Raw genomic sequence first — 11133 nt, forward strand, 5'->3', positions numbered from 1 at the left:
TGATTTTGGGGGGGAGGAGAATTTTGAGGCTCGGTGGGCACCTTCTCTGAAAGGTAACACTGGCAGCAGGACGAGGCTGCTGCCTGTATTTCATCTTTCGTCCTATTCCGGGGCTCGACGTTGGCTGCAATCCTCATGCCTGGGAGTCGCCAACCAGCTGAGCCCTGTTCCAGCGGGCACGAGCCAGGCTGTGGCCGCAACCTCCTCGGCCTCAGGGTCCAGTTAGTAACCAAGAGGACAGTCCTTGGGACCTGGCTCAGGCCAGCTGGGAACCCTAGGGGAGACCCAGCGCGCCAGCCCAGCACCCTGCTAGGGCACGGCCCCCTCTCCGCGGCCTTCTCGCACCGCCCCTCTCCCCGCCCCTCCCGGCTTCCCCGCCCACCTGCCACACCCCCCCTGCGATAGGCCGAGCCCAGAGCCGGGGCGAGCGGCGATTGGCCGAGACAACGCCTCGCCCGGGCGCGCCACGTGTACGTCGGGGCGGGCCGGAAGGCGCGGGGCTTCAGGCGACGCGCTGGCCGGGCGGTGGCGGCCGCAGCCATGGAGTCGGACGCGGAGCAGCTGTCCGCGCGGCCGGCCCTGGAGACCGAGGGGCTGCGCTTCTTGCACGTCACGGGTGAGTCGCCGCGGACGCGGCGGAAGGGGCTCGCGCCGCCGGCTCTCCCGGCGCGTCGCCATGTTCGGTGGGTAGTTCTCCCGCTGCGCGCCGGGCCGGCCTCCGGGAGCTCCTGGCGGCGGCTGGGCCGGGCGTGGGCGCCGGAGGGAGGCCCCGGGCGGCGGGCCACCTGGCGCCGCACTTCCAGGGCGGATCCTTTGTGCCGGACAGACCCTTCCTGGTGTCAGTCACAGGGGTCGCCCGGCCCTTGGCGTCCGGCTCCCGAGCCTCGCGGCCAACAGCCCCCGCCCAGCCCCCGCCCAGCGCCCACCCAGCCCCCATCCAGCCCCCGCCCAGCAGCCATCCAGCGCCCACCCACCACCCGTCCAGTCCCCCGCCCAGCAGCCGTCCAGCCCCCGCCCACCACCCATCCAGCCCCCAGGCCCCCCGGCCCAGGCCTCGTATCGGTCCCCCACGCCCAGCGCTTTCTGTAGGTGGTTCTCTAGATCGGAACACCTTTGCCTTCTTGTGTCAAACTTCTCTTCATTCTCTAAGCTGCTGTGCCCTGCACCCTCCTCCCTGGATCCCCAAAGGGTTGACAGGTCCCTTCCCAGTGACCGCCGAATTGTTGCACGTCTTCGTGTGTTGACTGTCCGCTTAGGAGGCCATCGCAGCGACAGTGTGAATGGGTTGAGGGCAGGAGCTAGGCTTGTTTTATCCTTGTTGAGTTTTACGGAGTCCGCTGGTGGTATCCTTTTTTTAGTCTTTTGAAAACTGTTTTCTTCTTTTCAGTGGGCTCCCTGCTGGCCACGTATGGCTGGTACCTCGTCCTCAGTGGTGTCCTTCTCTTCGTGGTCATTCAGAAGCTTTCCGCCCGCCTGAGGGCCTTGAGGCAGAGGCACCTGGACCGAGCTGCGGCTGCTGTGGGTTAGTGCCTGGGAGCAGAAGGGAAGGCAGTGTTCTCGACACCTAATTCTCTTAATATTTAAAAGTTAGTCTGTTGTTAAGAATGAGAAGCACATCATTTTATGCTTCTGAAATTGATTTTTATTTTTTAATTTCAGAGATTTTGAGATAAAAAACCTGTCTGATGGTGTGTAGAGCACTCACTGCATATCTTGAGTGTTTTTTTTTTTTTTATAAACCAAAACCCTTGCTGTCAAGTCGGTGTCAACTCAGCAATGCTGTAGGACAGGGTAGAACTGCCCCGTGAGGTTTCCAAGGAGCACCTGGTGGATTCACACTGTCGACATCTTGATTAGCAGCTGTAGCTCTTAACCACTGTACACCAGGGCTCCTTTTCATTTACAGGAGGGATTAAAATGAAAACGTCACACTTTCTGTGCTGTGGTTCTGCCTAACTTGAGTTCTCTCTAGAACCAGTGTGAGTCACAGGACACTCAGCCTTAGTTCTCTGTATCTTTCTCGTTTTCATTTTTGCTTACTCATCAGACCTGATTTCTAAATTATGTTTGGCTGTTTCAGAAAAACTCATTCTCTCTGAAAGGGTGGCCTTTTCACTAAACAGAAGCTGCAGAAGGAAGTTAAATAGAAGTCTTCATTCATCTTAGTCCCTGTGGCTGTTGAGGTTGGGTAGGAAAGCAAACGTCATAACACAAACATAGTCGTTAATGGAAAGACTTAGAAAATCTGTTCACTCAGATATGCCCGTCTCCTCTCCCATGAGACCCGTGGTCTCTCCTGTCTGTGAGTCTTCGTTGGCTGTACATCCATCCAACAACGGACTGCAGAGTACAGTAGTCTGTCTTGCACAGAATGCAGGGTTTTATGAAGCAGGTGACAGTGGGGTTGGAGAACTGCTACAACCATCTCTCCAGATGAAGTTCTGGCAGAATAAGCTAACCTACCAACTGGAGAGGAACTTTGCAGTGATGATGATAGAGTGGGTGCTTCAAAAGAGAACTACTGATTCAGAGAGGTTTTCAAAATCGATGAAGCCTTTGACTATTGCAAAAAATACACGTAGGAAGCGCTGCAAAAAGTAAATTGTACTTTTGTTCAATTTTGTTCAAAAAATTAGGTTAAGAAAAATCTATACTTGGTTGATTTTATTCTGAGAATGACCCAGTAGTTACACATGTTAACAAAATTTTCATTTGTGTGATTTTCTTTTGTTTTTAAAGATAAAATTCCAGTCATCTCTACCACCACACACATACATGCATGTGCTACTTCGGTTGTGATATTTTGGCCCCTGTTTTATGTGGATGCAGTTAAGTGGCCTTTTTCCAGTACTAGTTGGTCTGCAAATAGTGACGATCTACTGATGTGATTATACAAGTTCTAGTTTGTTTTTTTGTTTAAAAAATTAGTCACAGTATAGTTGCCCTTCCGAAACCAAACCCACTGCTGTTGAGTTGATTCTGACTCAGAGTCACCCTATAGGACAGGGTAGAACTGCCCCATAGGGTTTTCAAGACTGTAAATCTTTACAGAAGCAGACTGCCACATCTTTCTCCCATGGAGGGGGCTGGTGGGTTTGAACCACGGACCTTTCGGTTAGCAGCCAAGTGCTTTAACCACTGTGCAGCCAGGGCTCCTCGGTTGCCCCTCAGTGGACCTTAATAAGGCAGTCAGAATGATGAACAGCTGGAGAGCTTTACAGGGATTTATAGTAATTCTGCTTGGTTTTACAAACTAGATAAAAGAATAGGTGAATCTGGGGCACTCATTTTTATTCTTAGTCCCAGCTAGAAAGATTTTTCTTCCTTCTCTATAGAAAAATGGATAAAATACCTAAGAGTCCTTACCTTTTTCTGACATAGGTGTGGGCTGACTGAGTGATGGACAACTATCCAGAAAACTTTCAATTGTTCTAAGTTGTTTTCTGGAGTTCTGGTCAGCCTAGAGTCTGTGGGTGTTAATGAGGTATCTGGGCTGTGGGATGGAATCTCGGTGTGACCTTTAGGCTACTTACATTTCAGTCACGGGAGCCTTATCGCAGATTTTCTGTTGGACTCGCTTGGGAGGGACCCAGAAACCTGCATTTCTAAGGTGTTTCTGGTGACGCAGATGCTTAGCTAGGGCTAAGAACAATGGCCGTGGGATAGTCCTTTGCCCCTTTAAGTAGTGAAACATCCGCAGGAGGGTAGAAATGTTCGAGCAGAATCATCTATTTATCTTCATCATGCTTCTAATAAAAAGGACTCTCAACAATTTTTATTATCATACAAGGTGCTTTATCGGAATTTTTTCTGACATTTTAGAGCCTGATGTTATTGTTAAACAACAAGAAGCTTTAGCAGCTGCTCGTTTGAAAATGCAAGAAGAATTAAATGCACAAGCTGAAAAGTATAAAGAAAAACTAAGACAGGTATGCACTGGTTTTAGTTTGGAGAAGTGGTCTTAAGAAATAAAAGCTTAGTGGGTCAGAATATGTGTGTGTGTGCACCCCTGGTTAATTATAAGATACTTGGACAAGGTCCTATCCCATAGATTCAACAAGTGTTTCAGTACCTACTGTGTAAAATATTGGTGATACAAAGAAAAATATGCTGTCTTTAGGGAAGGATAGATGTATGAGTATAACACAATGAAAGGTGCAGAGCTGTATTTCACTCAGCAGGATTTTGCGTCTAGGTCTCCTGCTACTAGACACCCAGAAGACACATTTGGCTTCTTGCTCCTTTGTCCATTTTAAGCTCTGTGTCTCACCAAGACCTGGGCTATGAATTGGAAGAGAGAGTGGAGGGCGGTGATGGGTATACTATAAAAATAGAAATGGAAAGTAGCAGGTGGAGTTTGGAAAGTTTTCTTAAAAGGCGTGTGGCTTGGCTGGGCAGGGGGATAGAGGAGGGGAGGAAGAGCCAAGGCTGCCTTTCAGGTGGACCTGAGAGATGTGCCTCCCTTCACTGGGGCCAGCTCACTCACCCACTGTGACCTGATCTATGTCACCCACAACCGCCAAGTGTAGACTCTGCTTTCAGGTTTCAATCTACGTGTGTCTGCCCTCTCCTTTTTATTTTATTTTATTTTTTTTTTTGTGCTTTACGTGGAAGTTTACAGTTCAAGTTAGTTTCTCATACAAGAGTTTATATGCATACTGTTACATAACCCTAGTTGCTATCCCTTTAATGTGACAGGACACTCCCCCTTTCCACCCCGGATTTCCTGTGTCCATTCAGCCAGCTCCTGTCCCTTCCTGCCTTCTCATCTCACCGCCAGACAGGAGCTGCCCATTTAGTCTCCTGTATCTGCTTGAACTGAGAAGCACACTCTTCACAAGTATTGTTTTATGTTTTATAGTCCAGTCTAATCTTTGTCTGAAGAGTTGGCTTGGGAATGGTTTTAGTTTTGGTTTAGCAGTCTGGGGGCCATGTCTTCTGGGGTTCCTCAAGTCTCAGACCATTAAGTCTGGTCTTTCTATGTGGATTTGAGTTCTGCGCCCACTCTCTGGCCCCTCTTCGTCACCCCTGAGGACGTCCTCTGCCCCCTCTGAGGCAGCAGGAGGAGCTGGTCTACCTTTGTCTCGCGTGAGCCTCTGGGGCTCCCTGGGCAACGCAGTGTCTCTCTGCCAGTCGCTTTGGTGGTTTCTGTGTCATCATCCTCCCAGGCCGGTCCGCCCAGCTTGACCAGAGCCCACAGGAAACAGGGCACGGTGAGACCACACTGACTCTCCTTGGTCACCCTGTTCCAACAGCCTTCCTCAGCTTTTGTGAATATTGGTTTCCCATTGTCTTAGTTTTCTAGAGTCACTGTAGCACAAATACCACAGTGGATGGCTTTAAAGCACAGAAATTTATTTCCTCACAGTTGAGGAGGCTCGAAGTCTGAATTCAGGGCACCAGCTCTAGGGGAAGGATCTCTCTGTCAGCTCTGCGGGAAGGTCCTTATCTCTTTCTGCTTCTGTAGCCCAGGCTTCCTCATTTCCTTGGTGATCTTCACGTGGCATTGATTCCTGCCCCCCCCACCCCCACCCCATCCTGTCTCTGCTGCCCTTAGGACTCTGAAACTCTGAAGCGAGTAGGTTTAGGGCACACCTTCCAGTGATAGGTGCCATTAACATAAGGAAGAACTCTATTCCCAGAGGGAACAGGTATTGGGGTGCGTAGAATTGAAACACATATTTTGGGGAGGCGGGGAGGGACCAGTTCAATCCATAACACCCATCTTTCCCTGAAATGAAACCACTGACCCAAAATCTGAGGATAGTGGTGGTTCAGTGGTAGAAGTCTCGCTTTGCATGCAGGAGACCCTGGTTCGATTCCTGGACAGCGTACCTCGTGTACAGCCACCGCCCATCTGGTTCAATTCCTGGACGGCGTACCTCGTGTACAGCCGCCGCCCAGCTGGCGTGGGGCTTGCTGTCATGGCAGTGATGCTGAACGGGTTTCAGCAGAGCTTCCAGACTAAGATGGACCCGGAGGAAAAGCCTGGTGACCTGCTTCTGAAAACCAGCCAATGACAACCACATGGCTCACAGGGGTCTGATCTGCAGCTGGTCATGGCTCAGAACCGGTATCATTTCCTTCCCTTGTGGCTGAGTCGGGGCTGACTCACTGTTAGCTAACAATAACATTAATTTAAAATCTGCTAGCACATTCCTATTGTTTATTTAACTTTTTAATAATGGACATGACAGAAAAAAACTTGGTATAAAACTCTGTACCATGAAAATTATCTGTGTCCACCTCCTCCCCACCCCCACTCCAAGCATCCCATATTAAGTTTCTTAGGTATTTTTTCCATATGTATTTTATCCATAGATAAACATGCTTATACCCTTTTTGTACAAATGGCATCGTAATATACATATCATATGCCATTTCTGAGCCGTTCTGTTGTTGTTTTTCTCTTTGCTGATTTCCAATGCCTAATTATTGTTTTATTTCTAAAGTCATAGTAAGTTAAGTTTCTTTCATGTGTCAGAGTTGAGTGACTTCAGGGTCTGAGTTTTTTTTGTATTAGTAAAATAGTGTAATCATTAATCAGCTTGCTTATTATGTAGCTGAAAACATCTTTTAAACAATCACTTTTTTTCCCAAATTTTATTCATTTTGTTGTTGAGAATATACACAGCAAAACACACATCAGTTCAACAGTTTCTACACGTACAATTTAGTGGCACTGATTACATTCTTCTAGTTGTGCAACTGTTCTCACCTTCCTTTTCTGAGTTGTTCCTCCCTCGTTAGCATAAACTCACTGCCCTCCAAGTTTTCTATCTAGTCTTTTCAGTTGCTATTGTCAATTTAACCCCATATAGATAGTTCTTAAAAGAGCAGTGCTCAAGGCAGAACGTTTTTAATAGTTAAACTATTGTTCGGTTTTAAAATGACCTTGGAATATTTTTGGTTTAAGATTTAAAGACTGTCTCAGAGCAGTAGTGTCAGGGGTTTTTCCAGCCTCCATGGCCCCAGAAAATCCAGAGTCCGTGAGAATTTGGAATTCTGTTCTACATTTTCCTTCTTTTGATCAGGATTCTTCTATGGAAGCTTTGATCAAAATGATCAGTAATGGTAGCTGGGCACCACCCACTTGTGGTCTCATGGCAGAGGGGGCAGTTGTTCATGGAGGCAACTAGCCACACACCCATTTCCTCCTTCTATTTCTGACTCTCCTTTTTCCGCTGTTGCTCCAGGCGGATAGAGGCCAACTCTTGTGCCTTGGAGGCCACTTAACTATGCAGCCAGCTAGGAGGTAGAACAGAAGCATTGAACACGTGATTCGGCCAGTTAGATGGGATGTCCCATGAAACCACGACCCTAAACCTCCAAACCAAGGAACCAAATCCCATGAGGTGTTTGGTTGCACGTAAGCAGCCTCAGCAGCTCCTCTCTTTTTTTGGCCATTGTTGTAAATACGTCTATCACACAGCTTCAGCCAGTTCAGCTTTTTACAGGTGTACCGTTTATTGACATCAATTTAAGCCGTCACTTTTTAAGATTATGTGAGCCTCCTAAAATCGGGAGAGGGACGAAAAGCCTTTGTTCAGATTAGAAATGGTCCAGCGCGTGTGGTTCTGTCTCATGTACTTATAAAAATAGTAATAATAAACGGATTAACTGGAGTCTCCCTCACTCACGGTGAAATCAGGTCTCGTGTCTATGGTCTCAGAACTTGGCAGCTGTGGTCTGTTCTGATGGTCTTCATGGTTAGCTAGAGTGTAGGACAGTCTTCATGTCCAGATGGTTCATCCTGGATCTCACTTGCTGGAAGACAGTGGAGGCATGAGGTGACAGGTATTTGGGTTTGGCAGCGATGGACCCTGAAAGCCATTGAGGGATTTTCTAGATGTGTGCTCTTTAAAGCATCTTCTCGCATATCCTTGTGACACCGTGGTTTAACTGGACCCAGAATGAACTGCATTTGGGGTTTGAATTCCATTGGAGACAGAAACGTAAGTGAACTGTGATTGGTGTTTGGTTGCAGGGAGGAGCAGAAGCAAAGGACAGTGAACAGTGTTTCCTTCTTCTTGGCCATCTCTTCAGTGTGTGATTACACGGTTTCTCCAGACCTCATGGTTGGACATGATTTTCTGCTGTTAGATTACTTTTCCTTTAATTTTCCACAGAACATGACTTTTGAAAGCACTTTCTGATCTGTTCTTGTCTGATTGTCACAGCCCTGAGCAGCAGGGGTGTTCAGTAACTCCCCAGGTGGCACAGCCAGGAATCCACAAGGGGGCCCCATAGCCATGCCCACTGGTTTCAAGGCAGAGTTGTTCTATATTACCAAAAATGTCTCTACGGGGAGAGTCCTAGCCTCTCTCCTGGGCTGACTTTTCAGAAAAACCAAGTCTGTTCTTTCCATGATGCTTTTTTGCATCCGTTAAGAGTGTACAAAATAAAGGTTCTGTTTGTGGTTAAGCTCACACCACTGGTTGGCAAGTGTTATTAACTGAGGAAGGTGCAGGCAAAGGTTTGTTTTGAAGGACATTTAAATTGTCCAAATTAGCATTTTCTTTGAGGAGGATGACAGGCATATGAATTCATTGTTTACCATGTGCGATTCTTTCTCAGCTTGAGGAAGAGAAGAGACGGCAGAAGATTGAAATGTGGGACAGCATGCAAGAAGGAAAAAGCTACAGAGGAAACGCCAGAAAGCCTCAGGTGCCTGTGGACACAGTCCTGCTTGACAGCTTTCAAGGAGATAAAGATTTTTTGAGTAGAGTGTTTTTAAATAGATTCTTAAGCCTGTGTGTGTTCCCACAGGAAGAAGACAACCCTGGGCCTTCTACTTCATCAGTTCTCCCGAAACGTAAACCTGACAGAAGGCCGTTGCGGGGAGGCGGTACGTGCCAAATGACCCCTAATGTGAAAGGATTCTGAACAGTCAGTTACGGGATATACTTTAGAAAACTAGGTTCTGTTTCATTGTTTTACCATCTGTAAATCGAGACTAATTCCTACGTTTAGAACTGTGGCGATGAAGTAAAGGAAACTGGCATAAAGCATCTGCGAGGCACTCAGGCGATCCCTTGATGGTTGGGGTTGTACTTTCCTATTCTCAATTGATCCCACAATGGCAAGTGAGTGGAGAAGTCAGTAGGATAAGGACAGTATGCCCATTTTGCAGCGGAGTGTCAAGAGGCCAGAACACAGTGTGTTGTGTCTTTTCAGTCCGGGCTTTTTTATTTTCTGCGGACATCTTTCTCAAGGACACGTGGGCAAATGTTCCCTCTGAGCTTTGTCTGTGTGCAGCCCCACCTAGGCCTCTCAGGTCATACGCCAGCAAGGCTGTCTTCATCCCATTAGGGAGGGTTTGTGAATCCCTTTGGAGAGATTGGTCACACACAAATGAAATAAATAATCCTTTATGATTTGAAGGAATCTTGGCCTTCAGTGCGGAGCTGTAATTCCCTTTGTGTCGGAAAGCACGGCGGGCTTGCCGTAGGAGAATGAGGTGTCTGAAAGAAGCTGTGTTCTAAAACCTTCCCTTGCTGGAAGTCTATTTTGAAAGCAGCCAGTGGTGAAACCTAGGAGAGGAGTGCAGACCGTGGAAAGTGGAGCGCCTGCCAGGCGAATTGGCACAGCCTCTTTCAGTGTTCCCCACAGTCTTGAGACAGGCTGGGACTCGCCTGGTTTTACAAATAAGGAAACTGAGGCACAGGGGGCTGCTGCCCAGAGTTCCGACAGCAAGTCAGAAGCAACCCTGGGCCTCATTTAAGGTCTGGCTGACAAGAGCTTGAGCACTCGTCCAAGTCCCTAGATGCCCATTGACCGCTTTGGGAAGCTTATGGCGGGGGTGAGGAGAAGGTAGATCGCCCAGTTAGGTCCTGCTGGAAGTGGCAGGTCACATTCTGTTTTTTTTTTTTTTAATATTTTGTAGCTTGAACTGCCCTTATTTAAATGTCTCTATTAAGCGCTGCAGTAGGAGCCCTCATGTACTTAAATTGGGCCATTTTCAAAGGTTTTTGGTAAATTTTTTCCGTGTATATTTTTGTGTATTTTGAGAAGTTAGGACCAAGAAGCTGAACAGCTTGTTTTCTTCCCACTGATGTCAATTTAGATTGCACTCGCTATATCAAGTTTTTTTTTCATATGGTGACTAAATGTTTTGTAAAAACTTCCTCGAACATAGAATCCATATCTTTGTAGTGCTTTGCATGTCGAGGTCCTAAGTTTATTTTTGATATAAAACATTCCCAGGTTTTCACTGCAGATAAACGCTTTCTTTCTGTCGTCTCAGGTTACAACCCTCTGTCTGGTGAAGGAGGTGGCACATGCTCCTGGAGGCCTGGGCGCCGAGGACCGTCGTCTGGCGGATGAGGCTAAGAGTCTTGTTAGTGTCGTCTGACATTAGCAAGATGAGCCTGAACCCGCGAGTCAATTGCCTTACGCACGCTTTTCACAGTGACTAGCCCTGGAGAGCTGGGGGTTATTTCTGTTCTTCCCTGTGTCTGCAGATTTAAGGGTTTAAGTCAGCAAAAGGTGTAGACAGCGCCGCTGGGCGTTAGGCCAGTGGTCACAATCCACTTAATGATGATGACTGCCTCTGCCGATTTCCAGGTGAATTGCTAGCTAGTATGTAAAGGCCTCCAGATGATGAACAATCTTGAGAAGAGAGGCCGAGTGGTGATTTTCTACAGTAAAAATCCTTGCTGATGGAATAGTCTCTGTGACAGGGTGCGTTGAATGATGTCTTCCTTATAAATGGTGAACCCACCAGTGAGGATTACTGATAATAGACAGTTGATGGGGTTTGTTTCTGTATATTTATTTTTATGTACAGAACTTTGTAAAAAAAAAAACACTATAAATATTTAAAAATCACAAATAATAACATTTTTAGCATCTTTGTGAAATTTGAGGAAATTTCTTTCTGAACTTGAATTTGTCTATCAAACATTAAACTGCTTTTATCATTCACAACTTCCAACTGTTATTACTTATTTCTCTACTTGTTATTCCTCACCAGAAATGAGAATGGCAAGTGACAGCTGCCATGATCTTGAAAGTTGGCAGACTCCTTGGGGCTCACCCACAAGGTCAGGGTGCAAATCAAATGCTTGCAGATACTTGCTCAATTAATAGGATGAATAAACAGCTCCTTGCCTAGAGCTGATTCGTAGGTCC

The 11133-nt window shown here is 47.1% G+C and overlaps 1 protein-coding gene across 1 annotated transcript; it reads left to right on the forward strand.

Moving 5' to 3' along the window:
• Positions 1–509: 509 nt before the first annotated feature.
• On the forward strand, positions 510–10929 carry SELENOS (selenoprotein S). Its single transcript, XM_064296240.1, has 6 exons — positions 510–616; positions 1388–1522; positions 3823–3929; positions 8578–8667; positions 8770–8848; positions 10247–10929. The coding sequence occupies exons 1-6, from the start codon at positions 541–543 to the stop codon at positions 10324–10326; spliced, it is 567 nt and encodes a 188-aa protein (XP_064152310.1). The 5' UTR covers positions 510–540; the 3' UTR covers positions 10327–10929.
• Positions 10930–11133: the final 204 nt, after the last annotated feature.

Source organism: Loxodonta africana, chromosome 13 (assembly GCF_030014295.1).
Source record: "Loxodonta africana isolate mLoxAfr1 chromosome 13, mLoxAfr1.hap2, whole genome shotgun sequence".
NCBI lineage: Eukaryota > Metazoa > Chordata > Mammalia > Proboscidea > Elephantidae > Loxodonta > Loxodonta africana.

What these genes read in the sequence shown, in the direction of transcription:
- SELENOS (XM_064296240.1), top strand. Translation starts at nt 541, where the DNA reads ATGGAGTCGGACGCGGAGCAGCTGTCCGCGCGGCCGGCCCTGGAGACC. An exon ending in GCGCTTCTTGCACGTCACGG is followed by an intron (nt 617 to 1,387) that starts GTGAGTCGCCGC and finishes TCTTCTTTTCAG; the next exon opens with TGGGCTCCCTGCTGGCCACG. An exon ending in CCGAGCTGCGGCTGCTGTGG is followed by an intron (nt 1,523 to 3,822) that starts GTTAGTGCCTGG and finishes CTGACATTTTAG; the next exon opens with AGCCTGATGTTATTGTTAAA.